General features: G+C 47.4%; 1 protein-coding gene across 1 annotated transcript in view; it reads right to left on the minus strand.

Annotated features, from left to right (window-relative positions):
* The window catches only part of ATP10A (ATPase phospholipid transporting 10A (putative)), a 181,279-nt gene extending 161,489 nt beyond the window's left edge, over positions 1-19,790 (minus strand). Inside the window, 1 exon segment of the mRNA XM_060155373.1 lies at positions 19,314-19,790. Coding sequence (XP_060011356.1) covers positions 19,314-19,789 — 476 coding nt within the window. The 5' untranslated portion in view covers position 19,790.
* Positions 19,791-22,534: the final 2,744 nt, after the last annotated feature.

The following is a 22,534-nucleotide window of genomic DNA, read 5'->3' on the forward strand; positions in this document are numbered from 1 at the left end:
AGGGACACAGAACGATCTCAACCCCTCCCTGTCTTCAGTGACAGATTTTAGGTCCACTGGGCCCTCCCCATCTTCCTCCAATCACCAGTCACCACATGCCTCTGATTTGACCAAAAGGGACACAGCCCAGAACAAGGGCCCCATCAAAAGGGTGGAAGTGACCCAGGAGAAAGCCCCAAATGCAGGGAGATGGTGGCACCTCCATCTGATGAGGTGGAACTCACCAAGCAAGACCTTGGCCAGAGATTCTCAGGAGCTGTAAGACACCCTGGGCTCTGACTGTGAGGAATCAAAGCGTGAACAAGGATGGAGACTCTGAACACCAGTAAGGATGACAGAGGTGAGAAAGGTGCCAAAGGCGGCGAAGATCAAGTCACACCTGCAGAACCGCAAAGTCAGCGGGCCCTTTCTCCTGCACGTGTGGGCATCAGAGGTCATCCCAGTGATGCGGCAACAGTGACACCTGGTGCCTCCAGCTGCGTGCACTGCAGTGAGCCCACAGCTGTGCCTGGGCGGCCAGTAAACAGGGCTGTCTCTGGACCCAAAGGAATCTCAAGCTCAAAGATAAAGGGTGGGATGATATCCAGGCAACAGGACCATGAGGGAGCACCTGACCCAGGCTAAGTTGACAGCAGTGCCCCCAAGCCCGCAGCTGTGTAGCTGGGGGGACAGATGTGGTTACGGATACACCAGCCAGGCTCCTGGAGACCTGTCTGTTGGCAGCACCACCTGAAGGTAAGGGGCTGAAGCAACCTCCTTAGTTCATGGGAGCCACACAAAAGCTAACGGTGGGGAAAGACCCCGTAGTTCATGCTGCCTAGATGCACCCTGACTGTGCCATCCTGGATACATAGATACAGCCCCTGGAAACCAGGGCATCCAAATGAAATCCATGCAAAATATCCCCATAAAGGTCAAGCACAAGATACTCAAGCAAATACTTGTACACCCATGTTCACAGCAGCATTACTCACAACAGCCAAAAGGTGGAAGCAACCCAACAATGTCCATCACCAGCTGAATGAATGAACACAATGGGGTCTACACATACTCCCTGAATATCATTCAGCCTCAAAAAGGAAGGAAGTTCTGACACATGCTACAATACGGATTAACCTTGAAGACATTATGCTAAGTGAAATAAGTCAGACAAAAAAGGACAAATTTGTATGATTTCACTCATGTGAGGTCAAAGAGACAGAGAGTAGACTGGTGGGTGCCCAGGGCTGGAGGAGGCGGGAATGAGTTGTTGTTTAATGGGGATAATTTCAGTTTGGGAAGATGAAAAAATTCTGCAGATAATGTTGATGGTTGCACAACAATGTGCATGTAATTAATGCCACTGAACTGTACACTTACAAATGGTTAAACTGGTAAATGTTATGTGTATTTTACCACAATAAAAAGGTTTTAAAAGTAAAGCACAGGAAAGAGCACACTGGAGGGCAGGTGGCCGGTGTGCCCATGCAGCATGGCTCAGGCTGCCCAGTGTGAACTGACAAGCCATCTGTGCCCAGAAAGTGGACATAGCCAGACATCCAGCAACTCACAGGCCACGACCACCAGACGGACTTCATGGCACACAGGGAAGGACCGTCCCTCTGTGAACAGTGGGCATTAGCGGTGCCTGAGGTTCTTTAAAGGTTCCTAAGTGGCCCTGGATAAATAAAAGAAATCCAGAGAATGAACTGGACTGTGCATCTGAACACACGCAACGCTCTCCAGTGAACGAAGATAAACAGAAGGCCAACTGAGGATGCTCCAGGGCAATGCTCACACACAAAATCACACCATCACTGAGGTGCAGAAAAACATCACCACTTTTATTTGTAATTGCTATTTACCTTACTTTTAAATTCACTTATATATTCATGCATTGCATTACATGTCTATGATTTATACATAAATAAGTCCATCTTGAGTGCACACACACAAGTGCTTGTGACTTAGAAGGGTGTGAGATCAAAAAAGTTTGGAGATTACTGCTCAAATGAACCAGCTACACCAAAAAGAATGTCCATTACAACATTTAAACCTTTCTAAAAAGCATACATGCTCTTGGTCATTAACCCTTGGTAAATTCTGGATCCTGGCATGTGCCAGGATAACTATCTGGTTTCAGACACTTTCTCAAAAGCCTGAAATAATTAAACAGCTGGAGGCTTATCTGCACCCATACACAAGACGAAAATGGCCCTGGATACTCACGTAGGGTAGCACACGGCCAGCATGTGGCTGGTGGCCCTGGGTAGCGTCACCTGGGATCCCAGAGCCCAGAGCCATCTGTCCCACTCCCCAGGTGCACCCACTCTGAGCCGAGACCTCCCTCCCTGGGCCACCATTTCCTGAGAGGCTCAATGAAGAATTTATCAGTACCTCCAGGGCTGGCTGTGAACTTCCAACACAAATTCATAAAAACTCTGAAAAGTATACAGTGCTAGAGACATGTATGATGTCTTATCACTAAGTATTTCAACTGAAAAAAACAAGTAAACGCCTCTTTTCCACGCTACCATGTCCTCATGCCCCATTCAGCAAACATGGAATTCTCAGGTATCATCAGCTGATTTCAAACAGCTACAGATGTTTTCAACTGAAACTAGATAAATCGATAGGAACACACAAAAGGCTATGGTTCAAGAACTTGGTATTTGTTTGTCAGATCCTCCCATCAACAGGGATGTGTTCATTTCCTGTGGCTTCTGTAACAAATCATCACAACTCAGTGGCCTGAAACAACACAGAAGTGTTATCTTACAGTTCTAGAGGTCAGGAGTCTGATATGGGTCTCGCAGGGACAAAACGAAGTCTCAGCAGGGCTGTGCTCCTTCTGGAGGGTGTAGGAGACAGGGTTTCTTTGCCTTTTCCAGCTCCCAGAGGCCACCCACACTCCACAGGTTGGGAACCCTCCCTCCATCTTCACAGCCAACAACAGCCAGTTGAGTCCTTCAAACGTTGCATCTCCCTACCCTCTCCTCCTCTACCTTTAAGGACTGGTGATGAGACTAAGGGCCCACCAGAACAATCCAAAATAATCTCCCCATCTCAAGGCCAGCTGATTAGCAACCTTAATTACATCTGTAACCAACCTTAATTCCCCTGTACCATGTAGCCTAACAGAATCACAGATTCTGGGGATTAGGATGTGGGCATCTCTAGGGGGCTGTTATTCTACCAACAGGCATTCATTGTGTCACGATTCAGGTATCACAAGGATTAGTTCACTCATTAGATCAGAGATGCTGAGGCCCTGTCACAGCATCACAGCAGGGGCAGTGAGGACTGGCTGGTCCCAGAGAGCAGGACAGGACAGAGCATATGGAGCAGAGGAAGGGCACAGATGCCCAGGATACAGAGGAGGGACTCCTGCTCCAGGTATGAATGGCAGCAGGAGGGAGCAGTTACCAGGCCTTGGAGAAAAGGGCTGGGGATGAGGAGAGGGTGCTGGGGCGGAGGGGCTACAGGTGTGTGCAGTACAGCAGAGAGCAGGTGGCCCGGGACCTTGTGCACAGAGGTCCAGGGCTGCAGCTCAGCATGCAGGGTGCAGATGACATCGGAATTAACCAAGAGGTTCCAAGAGTCAAAGAAAAAGATGTAACATTTATAATCCGAAAAAGACAGCTCTGGTGGCAATGAGGAGGGGAGACCACAGGAGAGGTGCAGAAGAAGCAGGAGTAGCTAAGTTAGGAGGTGAAGTCAGACACACAAGGAAGCTAAAGGCCTGGAGTCTGTCTAAGTAAGTCAGAAAGAGAAAGACAAATACCGTATGCTAACACATACATATGGAATTTAAGAAAAAAAAATGTCATGAAGAACCTAAGGGTAAGACAGGAATAAAGACACAGACCTACTAGAGAATGGACTTGAGGATATGGGGCGGGGGAAGGGTAAGCTGTGACAAAGTGAGAGAGTGGCATGGACATATATACACTACCAAGCGTAAAGTGGATAGGTAGTTGGGAAGCAGCCACGTAGCACAGGGAGATCAGCTCGGTGCTTTGTGACCGTCTAGAGGGGTGGGATAGGCAGGGTGGGAGGGAGACGCAAGAGGAAAGAGATATGGGAACATACGCATATGTATAGCTGATTCACTTTGTTATGAAGCAGAAACTAACACACCATTGTAAAGCAATTATACTCCAACAAAGATGTAATAAAAAAAAAAAAAAGAGGGCCTGGGGTAGTAGCTGTGTGGAGACACATCTTAACCCTAACAGTAGGGTTACTGTTACTCAGGTGTGGGGAAGCCAACAGATCAGGAGACACTGCCAGTGAAAAGATAGTTTGTTTCTCACAGTTCCCAGGAGGAGAGGCCACGTGGGAAGCACCACGGCAGTCAGGAGGCAGAGGAGTGAGGGGAAAACGTGGGCAAGAGACTTCACTGTGGTTTCCGTGGGAAGGACAAGGTGAGGCAGGGTAACCAGGCTCTGGAATAGTATCAGTAGGCTCTGGGACATACGGGCTGTCCTCAGCTGTCTGCTACCTGGCCCTGAGGGTTTGGGGGCCCTGAGTGTGACAGCCTGATAAAAGGGTGTATAGGGTGTGGGCTCTGGATTGGTTGGTTTGCATATGAAAGGCACACTCACTGGCCAGCTCCCTCTAGGAATTGGCTGGTCCTGGGAGAAGCCATCCATCCACAGGTGGCAAAGCCCTGATGTCAAAGCCTCTGAACACAGACAATTAAAAAACAAGGGCCTGAAGAAGCAGGGACTGACTTAAGATGTCACTGTATGCAGTGATTGGGATCAAAGCCAAGAGTAACAGACAGCAGCCACCCCTCCTCCAGCCCCGCAGCACTGTGAAGGAATTCCCATTAAGTCACAGAAGATCAATGAGACAGAAAAGAGGGTGAAAAGAAAGTAAGGCCAGAAGCAGGGTGGTTACGGCGATCAGTGGGGAGTACCCACAGAACCAGGAAGACGCCCCTGCCATAGGGCAGCCACAGTCCTGGGACTCAGCCCCACACTGATGCTCAGCTGATGTGAAGGAGTCCCGGGCCTGGCGCCCTGGCCTAGCGTCAAGCCTGTTAAAGAGGCAACACAGCAACCAGACCTCAACGTAATGAATCAAACTTTCCACCCTGCTTAAAAGCAATGTTTTTTCTTTCCAAAAACAAAAAAACAAAAAACCACTGTAAGTGGAAAACGTTACAATGCCAGTCTCAATATGCCAGGAACAGTTGCACACATCTGATTTGACTAAAGTCTGTCACGGCAAAATAAATAAAGAAAATAAAAGAATGAGGATGATAACTGCAATATGGAATGTTAGGGCCTAGGCTGCTACCAATTAGTCATGAGAAACAAGACACATCTACTAAACTATCATGCCGTTTAACACAAGTACTCTTAGAAAATAAATACATGCTGTGTGTATCCTGAGGCTGTTAAATGAAGAGGGAACAAATCGTTTGCACACATTTAAAGATGGCTTATTTATTCAGATACAAAAGCTGAGAGCATCCCAAGAGGACCGCTGCCTCCCTCCCAACAACCCACTCTCTTCCTGCCGTGTCTTTTTGCCTCAGATCGCTCTGAGCTTTCCGAGTCAACAGATTTCCTGAGCCACTGGTCCTGAAGATGACCGGGATAGAGAAAATGGATGGATTTTGTAACTGAAATGAAAATGATTTCCAACTTGGCCAAGGGCAAGGGGAGAGGCCCCATCTGTGTGTCCACCCGGGTGCTGGAGAGAACAGCACTAGACTGGGAGGTGGCCACACCCTGAGTAATCCCGGGGCACCCTCCTCCGCCCACTCACCATCAGGAGAAGACCCTGCATCTGGGCACCACCCGAAGGAGGCTGGTGGGACACGAAGCCAGGGCGGTTCAGGTGGGATCCACCTGCATGCGCCACGCCCGTGTCCCCATCTGCAGCTGACCCATGAGGCAGATGCCGCCAAGAGCCCCAAGGTCACATCTGACAAAGGAGAGAACTTGGAACCAAAACTGAACTCTCCTGAACTTGCTTATCTTTAGCTGTCATGGAAGCACACAGAAACACAGGGCGGGACAGAAGAGGAGTGAAAAGCGCCTGGTGACAGCTTGGGCTTCCTCCCATTCAGTTAACCCCTCAGATACTAGAGTCCTTTAGGAGCAGAAATTTCCATCAGAAAAGCACTGATGGGACTTCCCTGGTGGTCCAGTGGGTAAGACTCTGAGCTCCCAATGCAGGGGTCCCGGGTTCGATCCCTGGTCAGGGGAACTGGATCTCACATGCATGCAGCAACTAAGAGTTCACATGCTGCAACTAAGGAGTCCCCATGCCGCAGCTAAGCTCCAGTGCAGTCAAAATAAATAAATAAATATTTTAAAAAAGAAAAGAAGAAGAAAAATTAAGGCAGATCTTGAGCTGACGGGACGTTCCTACTCTTCTAAGCTCTGGAATCTCAGAAGGGCCATGAAGTCCTCTTCTGAGGAGCCCTGCACGCAGGTCACTGGAGGAAGCCACCCTGGCTGCTCAAGACTTGTTCTCCTTTTGAAAACCAAGGACCTACTGTAGGTTGTTGTTGCAAATAGGTCAATGAATTTAACTCATTTGATATTTTTAAAACCAAAGAAAAAAAAGGATTTTATCACATCCAATGGATTTATAAAACTCACCACACTGCTTTCTAATTATTAATCTAAACAAATAATGCCTTAATGTCACCATGTCCCTGTAGTGCTTCTCCAGTGAAGTGCATTTCTAAGAAGATACCTGAGCCACCAGGAGCATCCCGAGATTATCAGGGGTCCATGAGATTAGCAACAGGAGTCCACAAGCTACTTTCAATATTTCAAAATGCTTTCAAAAGCAGTCCATTTACCCAGGATAAAACTACACAGGCTAATGACAAAGGTCTTTGTTTTGGCTAAAAGTATATCTACTTCAACTTGTATGTCGGAGGCAATGCATACAAACTGTACTCTGGGAAAATGCAAAACAAGTAAACATAGAAAGCCAAGCTAAGTGTATTCTAAAAAAGCAAAGATCAAAATAGCTTCTCCATTTTTCCTGTGAATTCTTTCAGTGCATTATATATAGCAAGGTAAGTCTTGTACAAATGAGTACAATGGGCTGCCTTGTTAAGGGAATTCAACAAGAAGCTGGACCACCCACTGTAAAGGGCAGAACCCTAGCAGACACACAGCCCTCTCTCAATCTTCCCAAGTCAAGGAATCCAGAAATGTCGATAAGCTTTGTCTTTAAAATGTCTTCCAAAAGTGCTTTTCAATGAGGGCTTGACTGGTCTTGGGGACAGGGGGGTTCTTAATGGGGTGGGACTAACCAGAACTAGGCAAGAGCATCACATACCATTCAGCACTCTGGTCCAGGAGCACCAAGTCCTAGGAAGGCTGGCAGTCACTGTGATAACTGAATATTTGCAAACACACCTAAAGGCAGTACTGCCCCCACAGATGAGACACCTGACTCCTTCCAGAAAAGATGAAACCTACAGAGTAGCTGATCACCATAATGAATGACCATCAGATGAAGGTCCAGCCAGACCATAGCATGGCAGAACAGAACAGAACAGACATATTGGGCTTCTCAGGCCACTGAAAGCTATCAAAGAATTGTGTCAAAAATAATAAGGCCAGGGCTTCCCTGGTGGCGCAGTGGTTGAGAGTCCGCCTGCCGATGCAGAGGACACGGGTTCGTGCCCCGGTCCGGGAGAATCCCACATGCCGTGGAGCCGCTGGGCCCATGAGCCATGGCCGCTGAGCCTGAGCGTCCGGAGCCTGTGCTCCACAACGGGAGAGGCCACAACAGTGAGAGGCCCGTGTACCGCAAAAAATAATAATAATAAGGCCTCTAATCGACTAAAATGGACAAAAAACCTGAATAGACATTTTCCCAAAGAAGATATACAAATAGCCAACAGGTACACAAAAAGGTGCTCAATATCACTAACCATCAGGGAGACACAAATCAAAACCACTATGAGATTATCACCTCACACCTGTTAGAATGGCTACTATCAAAAAAAGAGAGAGAGAGAGTGATAACAAATGTTGGTGAGGATGTGGAGAAAAAGGAACCTTTATACACTGTTAGCTGGAATGTAAATTGGTGCAGCCACTGTGGAAAACAGTATGTAAAAAAATTTTTTTTTAATTAAAAATTTAAAAAATTAAAAGTTTTTAATTCCTCAAAAAATTAAAAATAGAACTACCATTTGATCCAACAATTCCACTTTTGGGAATATCTCGAAAGGAAATGAAAACACTATATCAAAGAGACATCTGCACCCCTATATTCACAGCAGCATTATTTACAATAGCCAAGATAATGGAAACAACCTAAGTGTCCACTGACCAATGAATGGCTAAACAAGTGGTACATATACACAATGGAATACTACTCAGCCATAAAAAATGAAATCCTGCCATTTGCAACAACATGAATGTACGTTGAGGTTATTATGCTAAGTGAAAGAAGTCAGAGAAAAACAAATACTATATGATCTCACTTACATGTGGAATCTGAAAAAAAAAAATCTCACAGTAAAAGAGATCAGGTTTGTGGTTACCAGAGGTGGGGGTGGGAGAAACGGATGAAGGTGGTCAAAAGGTGAAAGCTTCCAGTTATACGTAAGTACTGGGGATATAGTGTTAACATGACAACGATAGTTAACACTGCTGTAAGGTATATTTGAAAGTTGCTAAGAGAGTAAATTCTAAAAGTTCTTAACACAGGGAAAAAATATTTTTTTCTTTTGCTTTTTTTTTGCATCTATATGAGATGATGGATACTAACTAAACTTAATGTGGTAATCATTTCACAGTATATGTAAATCAAGTTATTACGCTGTACACCTTAAACTTACACAGTGCTATTTATTTATTTATTTGGGCTGCACATGGGTTTCTCTAGTTGCGGTGAGCGGGGGCTACTCTTCATTGCAGTGTGCAGTTTCTCATTGCGGTGGCTTCTCTTGTTGTAGAGCGTGGGCTCTAGGCGCATGGGCTTCAATAGTTGCAGCATGTGGGCTCAGTAGTTATGGCTCACGGGCTCTAGAGCACAGGCTCAGTAGTTGTGGCGCAGAGGCTCAGTTGCTCCACGGCATGTGGGATCTTCCCGGACCAAGGATCGAAGCCGTGTCCCCAGCACTGGCAGGCAGATTCTTAACCACTGCGCCACCAGGGAAGTCCCACAGTGCTGTATTTTAATTATATCTCAATAAAATGAAAAAAATAACAAGTCATCTTTGGTTGGAGAAGTACAGTAGAAAATGTCTAAGACTGAGCTTGTGATATGGACCGAAAGAAATGATGGGCAGTTCTGTCAAAAGGACTCAACCTGACCAAAGAACATCAATTATAATAACTACAACTAACTAAAACCAATGAATTATATTTAAATCTATGAATTCCACAGTAAATAAACCTATAAAAGCCATAATAATAATTTTTTAAATGCTAAATACCCTTAGGAGAAGTGGTTGATTCCAGAACCAGGGAAAGGAAAACAGAAGATAAGCCTGGAGCACCTTACAGAGCCAGAAAATAAGCACAGCTCAAGGAAGGCTGGGGGTGCTATACACCTGAAACTAACACAACAATGTAAATCAACTATCCTCCAATAAAATGAAATTTTTTAAAAAAATTTAAAAAAAAGGAAAGCTGGGGGCACATCAAAGGGACACTGATCCAGCCTGAGAGAGCTCCCAATCACTAAAGCTGGAACAATGTGAGCAACCAGATAAATTACAGTAGTATTTGACTATAACCCCTGGAATAAATATGCAATAATCTGCACTGATATAAATAATTGAGTAAATAAATCAACAAGGAAGGAAAAACTGGCTCTTCCAAGAATTCTAGCTCATAAACGCAGAAGTGAGGGATAAAGAAGATCACCATTAGAACACTCCTGCAATAATTACTGCAGACAAGACCTGTCAATGGATGCTAATGTTGGAGGGCGAAATTTAAGGAGAAATAAGATACCTACAGTCTCAAAGTATCGACTCCAAGATGCTTTTTACCAAAGGAAAAATCATAAGTTTATAGTGCAGAAACCTAGCAGACACCATCCTAACCACATGATCAAAGATAGCCTCATCAGTAGTAATATATATTGGCATTGTATACCCCCTGATATCATGCAGAGAAAGGCATCACTTCAGTAGGATTCCCACCAAAAACCAAAAATCTCAATTTAATGAGGAACAACAGACCAACACTGACTGAGGGAAAAATTTCACAAAGTAACTGATCAGGAGGTGGGACTGCCAGAATGGTGAAGCGAGGAACTCTGTAAATTTGATCCTGCATAAAAACTCTACACTGGCAAAAATTTCCAAGTCAACTTTTTCAGAGTACTGTATATTAACAAAGGCTTGCCATAGTCTGAGGAGAGTCTATTTAAAAAAACAAAAACAAAAAAACCTGATAAACCTCAGTAAGAACAGTAGGATTGGTGGTGTTTTAACTTGACTTACTCCCATTCCCCTCTCCCTAGCTCCACAGTACCTGTGAAAACCAGCTGACTAGATGCCACCAGAAGAGGTAGACTGAGTTTGGAGTTCCTCAAAAAGTCCCAACCCCAGAACAGTGTCGTTATGGGAGCTGATCTGGACCTCGCTCTGTGGGAAAAGCCCTATAAAATAGAACAGGCATTGAAAACAATCAGCAGCAATTGTTCAACATCACAGCTGCCTGGGGCTGCTATACCAGTTGGGGAAAACAAGACAAGTGTATTTTTGGGTAACTGTTTTCTTCTCCTATCCATATTTAAAAGACAATTCTGGGGACTTCCCCACGGAGCAGTGGTTAAGACTCCATGCTCCCAATGCAGGGGGCCCGGGTTGGATCCCTGGTCAGGGAACTAGATCCCACATGCCTGCCACAACTAAGGAGCCTGTGTGCCACAACTAAGGAGCCCACCTGCCGCAACTAAGATCTGGTGCAACCAAATAAATAAATATTAAAAAAAAAGACAATTCTGTAACTATAAAAAGAAGAGCAAACTAACCCAACTCAAACAGAAGGAAGGAAATAATAAAGATTAGAGCAAAATTAATGAAGTAGAAAATAGAAAAACAATAGAGAAAAAACAATACAAAAAAAGTTGGTTCTTTGAAAAGATCAACAAAATTGGAAAACTTTTAGCTAGAATGACCAAGTAAAAAAGAGAGAAAGCGTATATCATTAAAATTAGTAATAAAAGAGGATACATCACCACCAACCTTACAGAAATGTAAAGGATTATAAGGGAATATTATGAACAACTCTACGCCAACAAACAAGATAACTTAGATGAAATGGACAATTTCCTAGAAAGATACAAATCTACCACAGCTGACTCAAAAAGAAATAGAAAATCTTAATGGAAACCTACAAGTAAAGAGATTGAACTAGTAATTTTTAAACTCCCCACAAAGAAAAGCCCAACCCCACACTGAAGATATCTTCAATTGTGAATTCTTTCAAACATCTAGTTTAGAATACATACCAATTCTTCACAAACTCTTCCAAGAAAAATAGTAGGAATACTCCCCATCTCATTCTACGAGGCCAGTATAGTATTTTCCTTACAGCAAAACCAAACACACACACACACACACACACACACACACACACACACACCAATATCCCATACGAATACAGATACAAAAATCTTCAACAAATTCTAGTAAATTGAATCCAGCAAATTATAAAAAGGATTATATACCATGACAAATCTTGGGATTTATCTCAAGAAGGCAAGATTGGTTTAACATGAAAAATCAGAACTTCCTTGGTGGCACAGTGGTTAAGAATCCGCCTGCCAATGCAGGGGACACGGGTTCGAGCCCTGGTCCGGGAAGATCCCACATGCCACGGAGCAACTAAGCCTGTGTGCCACAACTACTGAGCCTGTGCTCTGGAGCCTGCAAGCCACAACTACTGAGCCCACACGCCACAACTACTGAAGTCCGTGCACCTAAAGCCCATGCTCCACAACAAGAGAAGCCTCTGCAATGAGAAGCCCATGCACCGCCATGAAGAGTAGCCCCTGCTCACCACAACTAGAGAAAGCCCGCATGCATCAACGAAGACCCAACACAACCCAAAATAAAAAATAAATAAATAAATTTATTTTTTAAAAAAAGAAAAATCAATGTAACACATTATATTAATTTAATAAAGGACAAAAGCCACATGATCATGTCAATAGATGAAGAAAAAGCATTTAACAAAATCCAATACTCTTTCTGGATTTTAAAAAATAAAATAAAATAAAAAAAACTCGGACTTCCATGGTGGTGCAGTGGTTAAAAATCTGCCTGCCAATGCAGGGGACACAGGTTCAAGCCCTGGTCCAGGAAGATCCCACATGCTGCGGAACAGCTAAGCTCGTGCGCCACAACTACTGAGCCTGCGCTCTAGAGCCCGCAAGCCACAACTACTGAGTCCATGTGCCACAACTACTGAAGCCCGCGCACTCTAGGGCCCGTGCTCCGCAACAAAGAGAAACCACTGCAATGAGAAGCCCGTGCACTGCAATAAAGCATAGCCCCTGCTCGCCACAACTAGAGAAAGCCTGCGCACAGCAGCGAAGACCCAACACAGCCAAAAATAAGTAAATAAACATATAAATAAATTTATTTAAAAAAAACCTCAACAAAATCAACAAAGAATAGAAAGGAACTTTCTCTGATAATGGCATCCATAAGAGAGCCACAGCTAGCATCACACTTAATGGTCAAAGACTGAATGTTTTCACCCTTAGATCAGGAGCAAGACATGATCATATATAGAAAATCCTAAGGAATCCACAAAACAAGTATTAGGTCTAATAAATGAGTTAGCAAGGGGGCAGGATACAGGATCAATACCCGAAGGACTGACCAATACTTGTTACTGCATTAATGGAAAAACCATTTCAATCTGAATAAAATTGTAGTTTAATTTAATAGGTTTGTGCTGTGCTAATGTTAATTTCTTAGTTTTGACAACTGTAGTACAGCTAAGTAAAATGTTAAAATTAGAGGAAGGTTGGTTAGGGGTATACTATTTTTGCAACTTTTCTATAAAGTCTAAAATTATTTCAAAATAAAAAGTTTAAACATTTTAGAAAACCAATTAGTTCCAATTGGAAGATGCTTGTGATCCAAATCAAGCGTTTCTCTCTTTCCTATATGAGTTGTACCACTGGGAAACCAAGCAGTAGATGAGGGGAAGAATTTTTTTATGAAAGTATTCCCAATAATAAATGAAAGAATTAGACCACCATCATTTCACAACCACTAACAAATAAATGGATGCAGGCAATGATCATCATGGCTGCTAACATCATAAAAAGATGGACCAAGGAGCTTATGTTCCTCACGATGGAAGTGCACCACCTACGCTTGTGGTTTTGATCAAAAAAAAAAAAAATCAAACCTGAACCTGATGAAACTCTGATAAAGCATCGAGACTCACCTACCACTTCACAGGAATTACAGTAGAAAGAAATATGTTACATGATCCACAGGAAAGGAATCAGCAATATTCAAGCTATGCAAAACCCTCCAGGACAAATAACTCAGTTTCTTCAAATATATTTTGCAAGGGGAAAAATAAATAAAACAAATTGCAAGGGGTAAAAAGAAAGAGAGAGAGAGAGGGAGAAAGGGAATTTTAGAGGAGGAAATCAAGAGTATGGGAGCTCTAAAAGACAGATCAGCCAACTGCAATGAGGCAACCTTATCTGGATCTGATTCAAACACACAAATTGAAAAAAAAAATATGGCATGTATGAGACAAGTGGAAATTTGAACATTGATTGGGTATTTAATAATATTAAGGAATTAATATTAATTCTTTATAATAATGGTATTGTAGTTTAGGTTTTTAAAAAGTTGTTGATTTTCTAAAGATAAATGCTGAAACATTACAGAAGAAATGTCCTGATGTCTGGGATGTGCTTCCAAATAAAAAGTGGGGGAGGGAGTGAGGGCAATATGGATAAACAATGTTGCCATGAGGTGCTAACTGTTAAACTAGGTGATGGAGACACAGAGGTTCCCTATCTGTGCACTGCTCTTTATCTGTGTAAATAGAATGCAACTGGAAATCAATAACGAGATTTGGGGAAGTCAGCAATATATGGAAATTAAAACATTCCTAAATAAAATGGGTCAAAGAAGAAATCACCAGGGAAATTAGAAAATACTCTGAGATAAATAAAATTTTGAAGGTTTTGTTTTTTGGGTTTTTTTTAAATGAAGCATACTGCTCTAGGAGGTGGAGACGACAAGTACAAGCAAACTACAAACATAGAGTCGGAGCAGGATGACTCTGGATTCAAGCCATGGCACTGTCATCTCCTAATAGGGAACCCTAAGGCAGCTATCAAGCCCTGAAGCTCAGTTTCCTCATCTGTGAAATGGGGATATGAAAATAGGACCATCAGGATGTTAAGATGGAACTGTGCACCAAAACACTTGGCTCATATTAAAAAGTATAAGAAGAACCTTCCCATGAACAAGACTATCTCCTGAAGGCAAGCAAGTTTTTAGGGAAAGATAGGTTCTTTTTCTATAACTGGACCCTATTTATGACTCATGAAAGGTATCAAAAGAAAAATTATTTCCAAAAACCATGTGAATGGCAATGTCCAAATATTATTCCTCAATATTAACCTAGCACACCAGAGGGATGTCCCTGCTTAAAGAACACTTGCATTGTCCTGATATGTCCCTGTCCCCTGGGTCTTGCGCTGGTACCTCTGCTTCTTCAAATCTTTTATTACTCCAAATAAGACAAAGATGCTGTGCTTCCCAGGGGCAAAATATTTCTGCTGGTGGTGAGGAAGAGACTGGGCTCTCCAGGAAAGGGAGGAAAGGAGGACCAAGACAAGATAAATGGACAGAAACAAAAGGAGAACTTTGTCAGGTCCCATTTCAGGCTTTTCTGAAAAAACAAATCATGAAGCACGGGTAAGCAAATTGGACAGATAATCCTGATGAGCTGGGGGAATAAAGCAAGAATCAAAGGAAAGGGAAGAGACAAAAATCAGAATAATTCCAAGATAAGCATTAGAGCACGCCCTGACTACCTGTTTTCCCAAAAGATGATGGAAAGACACCAAGAAGCCATACTCATATCCAAGAACAGAGCCCCCAAAGCCCAAAAGATTCAGGGAAAAGTCACCTTGGGTTAATTCATGCAGAAACGCTGCTGTTTCCATCATCCTAGAGTCAGACACTGAAAGGTGCCTGTGTTTGAGTTATCTCAAAGCGTATGGAAGCTAAAGGGAAAACATTACACAAGAACCCAGGCAGGGTTTGGGCAGAGGGCGGGCAGCCCATAGCACAAGGGTGCCAAACTCTCCCAGGGCCACAGGATCAGGGCCAGGAGGGGCACGTGGACCTGGGGCCAGTACCCCACTTGACTAGTTAGGAAATGGAGTGCAAGTGAGGCAGGGGGGCTTGTGCAGAGTCTCGGCCAGGCAGGACCCCCACCTCAGGCTGAGCCACTCTGAGGCTCATTCCATTTCTGGCAGCAGGGGCGAGGTTTCTGGTTTTAACGTGTTACCCCCCCGCCCTGTGGTTGAAGAGGTGGACGAGTGCTTGGACCCCTGCTTCCGCCCTTCACTTCTCTTGGGCAAACCCCTTCCAGGAATGTTTCTTCTTAAATTTCCCCCCAGCTCCTCCTCTGATAACCATGCTCTGCTTTCCCACCACCAGAACCGCCACTCTCTGGGCTGGCTCTGCACTCCTGTCCCCTCTCCTCTGTCAGTCCCACCTGCCTTGGGACCTGTGGTCATTCGCTGCCCCCTTCATCCCAACCTCTGGTGGCACCGGTCCTGTCCCAGCTGGACGCTCGCTTGGTACTGGAGGTGGTGCCTGCCAGCTAAAGTGAACTCCAAGCCCCCCAGCAACAGGAACCTGAGGTCACATTGGGAGGGAAGGGGGACAGAACTCAGTCACCCCCTTTCTTTCCACCTGTGCCCAGAAGGAGGTGGCTTCTCCAGCCAACTGTCACCAACACCAGGGAGGTCTACGTGACCAGAAAAGGCTTCCATGCCTCCCCCATCGCACTAGCACACAGCCGAGTGATGCTCAGACTGACCTTCCCCCAGGATGGGGGCCACAGGCAGGACCTGAACCCCCAGGATCACCCACTGCGCTCCTATCCTGCTGGCTCAGGAGGGTTTTCCTAAACACAGCCTGAAATCCAGGAGATGATACCGTGGGCTCAGGCCGTGGAAATAGGACCTCCGCTCAGGTTTGTTCGTGCAAACCAAGCCATGATGCGGACACCAGCCTCCCACCTCCAGAGGCTCAGCAGCCCAGGGGTGGGGGGAGGGGAACCTGGGAACCTGCACTTCCAGCAAGCCTGATGGGGGATTCTCACAGAGAGGGGACCCAAGGACTCCGTTATGGGGACACACCACATAAATAACGGTACAAATCATTGATGCACTGCACGCTCCAGTCAGAACACAGAGAAGCAACCCTCCAGAGACACTGTCAACAGGTCAGGCTTCCACAACTAAAGTCTGCTCTCACTCTGCATTTACATTCACTTGACTGAAGCCCCATTTCACAGCCACCAGAGCAATGACATGACACAGGACAGACCCTGACTGTGCACCACTGTGGGCCACTTCCTCTGTAGTCACCAAAGGCCTTGAACGAACTCTGGCCTGACATAAAATGTCATTTCCCAGGCTTCTCTGGCCAGCCTCAGTGCCAGCTCTCTGAGATCCTGACTTCAAGGCCGTACACGTCCCTGCGCACAGGTTAAGACTTGGTTGCAGTCTCAGGGGGCCCTGACTCTGTCACGTGCACCACGCTCCCTGGTCCTCGGACTCGTGCCCTCTGCAGGGAGTCTCCTGAGCTGCCTCTCTGGCCTAGCAGCCCCACCCAAGGACCCCCACAGACATGCCCCACGGTGCAATCGGGCCCCACGGTGCAATCGGTCCCCACGGTAAGCTCCAGGTGAGACCCAGACTCTCCCTTCTCCAGAGCCTGGCCTGGGTCTGGCTCAGTGAGGAAGAGCTCAGGGTATTGGTTTGAGCCGATGGGCAACAGCAGCAAGGCAGCCACATGCAGCGTGGAATGCAATCGGAGGACGGGGAGGGCTCGGACATCCACAGGACTCAAAACCTAGGCCGGAAAACACCCATCCCAGACTTTCTGGGCCCAGAGAAGTTTGACCTGGCTTCTGAAAAGGGATGGCTCTCCTCCAGACAGGCCTCCTCTCCACACACAGCTGCCACCATCTCACACCCACGGAGCCTCCTTAGGAAGAAGGCCAATTCTCTCCCCAGGAAAGCATTCAAGGAATTTGACTTGGGAACTGGGAGGTTCTGGGGAACTCCTCCTGAAAGCACCATTATCCCTGAGGCCTCGCCCCCGAGGACTGTACCCAGCTTTTGAGAACCCAGGTCAGGTCAGGGTAGAAGGGGAAGCGAACGGAGATGGGTGGGTCCACGAGGAAGATGAAGGTTTCAGAATCCCATGAAGCATTCCGAGGTCATGGAGTCCAGAGATTGCTTTGGGGTTCCAGTCTGAGTTTTCTCATGAGCATGTTGTGGGTGACGGTTGTTTTAAGGGTTAATTGCCTTCACGGGTGGAAAGCACTTTGTCAGCTGAAAATAAACTGTTTCTTGAGGCCTAAGTATTCCTAAAAAGGAGGCCACAGGAGCTACCAGCTGAGTAATAACAGGAAGTGATACATGTGTAAAGACTAAAACCTGGAGCCCCACTGGGGTCATGGTGAGCAGAACAGATTGGAGTGCTGAAACGGGGGACCCTGAGGACATCTGCGTAAGGGTGCCCCCTCCCTTCTTGGCTTCAGGAGCCTGGGGAACAGAAGCCAGGAAACCCCACAGCCCTTTCTATCGATGTCATGCTTGCTGACTGGACAATGGGTACCCCTTGACAGCAAGCAGGCAGCATTACTCAAAAGTGGGTCATGATATAAGCATCACCTCTGTGCTAATTAAATACACAGATTCCTGGGCCCAATCCCAGATGAGCCTGGGATTCAAGTTGTTAAACTGTTATTTTTAATAAGCTCCTCAGGCTGATTCTTACATAAATTTAAGAAGCACAAGCACCAGAATATCGTAAAAGCTGTGAAGTCGGGAAGACCTAGGTCAAATTCTAATACTACTACATAGCAGCTGTGTGGCTTTGGCCAAGTTACTTAACCTCTCTGAACTTCTGTTTATTCATTTGTAAAATAAGTATAAGGCACAATCAGTGCTGCTGGGAGGGTTAGAGATACTCAAACGCATTCATGGTCTTCGTCTAAACTATCCTAAGAGGCAGGAATAACCATGGCCCACTGAGAGTACAAGGGGCTTCCTGGAGTCCGCTCACATGTAATGGTGGCTGAACAAGGCTAATGTCCTTCACCTCAGAGGCCCATATCAGCCCCTACACCGAGACGCAAGCAAAGACAACAGGAGGGAAAGATGGGCTGAGCTCTGGATGGAGGCCAAGACCATCTGCCTTCCTGAGCTATGCGGCCTTAAGGTGGACTCCACTACTAGACACAGCTCCAAGATGGGTATGCAGCCAAGTGCCTCTCTTGGGGTGGGGAGTGTAAAGAGAGAAGAGACAGAAGCATCCCAGACAGGTCCCGCCTGAGGATCCAAAACTTTAGGGAGGTACAGGAGGAGCCCAGAAGAAGTACATTCCTTGGTACTAACTGTGGACAGGGCTTGAAAAACCCCTCAAAGCCTCAGTCTTTCCATCTGGAAACTGGGGTTAATTTTTTAAAAACTAAACAGTCAACTATGGGATGGCACCCAGCTGGGTGGCCTGCTCACAGCTCACGTCAATGGATGGACGCCGCTGTTACTACCCCTGCCCTTTTAACTGGCGTGTCGGCACTTGGCGGCAGTTTCACTCTGTTGCCCCAAGACGAAATGTTATCTAAGACCGAGCTTTACATTCATTCCTGTGTAGGTTGTTAAAGTCGTTCAACATCCTGGCGCTTGGAGCCTGGCTGAAGATAGAGGCTGGGACTTCAGGCTGGGGCGCCCGGGAATAGGTTTCCCTCCTTTTTACTTATAAGGCAGGAGCGGCTGGGAATGAGGACGCCCAGCTGCCTCTGGATTCCAGCTCTGGGATCCCTAGGCTCAGAAGCGGCGTCCGAGTGACAATCAAGGATAGGGTACCCCCGCGCCCCGACATCTATGGTTTCTTGCTCTCCGCGACCAGAGTCGCAGAGTCCCGGCTCGGCCCCCGGCCCCTCGAGGCCCGGCCCTCCGCCCAGAGTTGAGTCGCTCTCTCCGGGGCTCCCCACCCCGTGCCACTCACGCCGCGCCCAACGCCAAGTTTCCGGGAGCGCCCTGGCCCTGCGCGGACCCAGCGCCGCCCCGCCCACTCCGCTCACCTGCTGAAGACGAGGCAGCCCAGGTGGTTGATCTCTTGGTCGGAGCGGTGACGGCCGTAGTCCTCCCACAGGTCCTTGAAGGCCGTGACCGCCAGGATGAAGAGCACGGGCGCTAGTGCCAGGCCGGGCTGAAAGGCGTTCACCGCCGGCACGAAGTTGAGCAGCGCGATGAAGACGAAGTACACGTTGGCCAGGCGATGGAACTGCTCGAACAGGTTCTTGGGCAGGAAGGACAGCAGAGTGTACTTGGTGGTCTTGAGCCGGTTGTCGGCCAGGTGCTGGGCGCCCCCGCACCGCCGCCGCCGCCGCGCGCCCTTGGCCGCGCTCGCCAAAGGGTCTTCGGCGCCCGGGGGCGGCAGCAGATTGGAGCGCACCGTGCGCGTCCTGACCTCCCGGCGCCGCCGCCGTCGCCGCCGCCGCCGCCGCCGCCGTCCCGGGGTCCCGGGCTCCTCAGCCGCCGCCAGCTCCCACTCCATGGCCGCGTATCGCCGCGCCCGGCTCCTCCGCCGCTCGCGCCCGCCCGCGCCAGCCTCCTAGGTGATCATCGCCGGCGGCCCGGCGCGGCGGCGCGGGTTCCCCGCCTGCGGGACGCACAGAGACGCGGTTAGCTGCCGCCCCGCCCAGCCCAGCCCAGCCCAGCCCAGCCAGCCAGCCAGCCCGCCCGCCGTCGGGGCCGGGCGCCGCACAGAGACCCCTTGTCCTCGCACCCTCCCGGCCCTTTCCGCCCTGGCGGCTCCCGGCCCCGCCCCGCGCCGCGCCCAGAGTGGGACACCGCGGAGAGCGGGAAACAAAAAGCCGAGCTGGAAACTTTAGAGCAGCTTAGTTTCGTTTCCCAGAAGCATCAGTTCGGTCCACCACCGGAGGAGAGAGGAGGCGGCAGAGTGTGGGAGAAAAGGACCGCAGCCCCCCTAGGCTGGCGGGCTCTTCCCGAGTCCGTGCAGGAGGCTGGGAGCCTCCTGGAGTAAACTAGAATCAAAGTTCAAATGAATCAGGGCATACCAAACCAATGCTACGATTTTTATGTCTTATTTACCAAGGACATCTGCTCCTGGGACCCCAAGAGGATTCTTCATTGTCTCTACACTCTTCCTTACCCTGCCCTTTCAGATTCACTTCTTGGGTGAACTAGACTTTGAACTTTTATGATCATCACTGCCTTTCCTTACTTCCCTAAATAGGATTCTTTTTTCTTTTTTTCCCCTTAATTGAAGGGAGGAATATTTCGCTAAGCAAAGGCAGGCTTTGGTTTGCTTTATTTTTATCTCTTTTCCTCTCTGGTAAACCCTGAGGGCCAAAATATACCTTGTATGCTCTGGTTCTGAAGTGGCCTCTATGACCCAGACGGTGACGGGGCATTGAAGATGGTTGTTGGAAGGGGAAGGGGGGGCCCAGAAGGGTGTGGCAGACGTGTCTGTTGGTGCAAAGGGCTCCCCTCAGTATTCATAGGGAATCAGAGCAGTGTGTGAAGGGTGGGCAGAGGCTGGGCATGGCAGAAGGTATGGGGAGTCCCAAGTGGGGACAGTAAGACTCGCCCCCAGATGTACTACAGCCAGCGGTGACAGTTTGGCCACTTTAGAAGTACAGATGCGAGAAGCAGGGATTTCTTGCCCAGGAGACCATGGCTGGGAATTTGGGTGAGAGGAGGACTTTTGGGTGCTGCCTATCTGGATTTGGGGAGCTGTTGGCCTCCTCCTCCTCCTTCAGGCCAGCCCCTCATTTCTCTTACTGCATTGGGACACTATCATCTCCCAAGGGACCACCTCAGCAGCCTCTGCTGGCCTGAGTTCCTCCCTCGTGTGCCCGCTGACAAGTCACTTCCCTGGCTTTGCTCAAATCACTTACCTCTTCCCCATGACGCTCTATCAGGATGGTCCTCACCTCCCGTACCCTGGCTTACACCCCATCCAGCCAGGACAGGGGCTCCATCTCTACAGGGAACCTTGCCATGGACCACAATATTTACTAGAATCCAGCTTGAGGAGGGTAGAGTGACAGGTACTAAGAAAATGATCCATGTCATTGATCAAGCCTCTTTCCTTCCACCATTCCTGGGGGTACCATATTGATGTATGGTACATCATCATACATCAAAGGCCCAAATCAGAGAAAATTTTGACTGAGGTGCCTGCATTTTCAGGGAAAGAAATCAGATCTCACAGTGGACCAGTGGCATCCCAAATTGAGTGTTAACAGCCCATGAAGGACCACAATTTCCCTGGTGTCCAAGGACTAACTCATGGATCCACATTTTCCTCCATCCCCCAACCCAGGGAGGTCCCAGGGCCTGCTGGTTCCCTCCATTTCCCATCCCTACAGTATCCCCAGGGTTGCCCCCAGGGCCTCTGGGTGGGTCTCCCTGCCTTCCAGTCTCCCAGCTACAGCCAGTCCCCAGGTGGCCAAAGCGGTTACTTGACTTCCTTGACTACTTCAATTCATTTTCTTACCCGGGAGCTTACAGGAGTCCCCTGCTGCTTACAAAGTCAAAGGCTGGCTCCTCAGGCAGAGGTCCCTTGAGACCCTCAGGGAACAGGCACCAACTTGCTAATTTAACTCTGCCCTGCCCTCCTCCCCACCAGCCCCAAGGGAGAGGTCTCCTTACCCTTCTCAGAACAGGCCTTGTTCTTTCCCATCTGTGTTCTGCTCTAAGGTTCCAAGGTTCTGTGAGTCACACTGCTCCCTAAGACTGGACTCTCTCCCCACCTGCTCTTCACCAATCCAAATTAAGTATTTCCACTAAGGCCTAGTTCATCTGCCCTTGAAGGTTTCCACACTGCATGCTCCATGAACCTCATGGAATTACTTGTATTCTGACATATGTGTAGTGGTATGTAAGCCTCTCTTAGACTGTTCTGCACGGGTTTTGGGTTTGGATGTCTTCTGTCAGCCAAACTCTCAGACTCTTAGCTTCCTGGGCCAGGACCAGGCTTGGATGGACTCCCAGGCTGGCCCTCTGGACCCCTGAGTTCTAAGGAGGCCCTGCTGCTGACCCCCAGGCAAATATCTTTCATTGTCCTCACTCAGCAAATACTTATTCATCACCTGCATGTGCCTGGAATTTCCTAAGTGATAAGAGCTATAAAGGTGCCTTGATATTCATAACAAACCCCTTTCAACCACACCTGGGTTTATGTTAATGAAGTGACTTTTAGAAAGCCCCTAAGGATAGAGGCAGATTGCCAGGGAACCATCTAAGTGATTAGAAGTTTGGAATTTTCCACCCT

This window comes from Lagenorhynchus albirostris, chromosome 1 (assembly GCF_949774975.1).
Source record: "Lagenorhynchus albirostris chromosome 1, mLagAlb1.1, whole genome shotgun sequence".
Classification (NCBI taxonomy): domain Eukaryota; kingdom Metazoa; phylum Chordata; class Mammalia; order Artiodactyla; family Delphinidae; genus Lagenorhynchus; species Lagenorhynchus albirostris.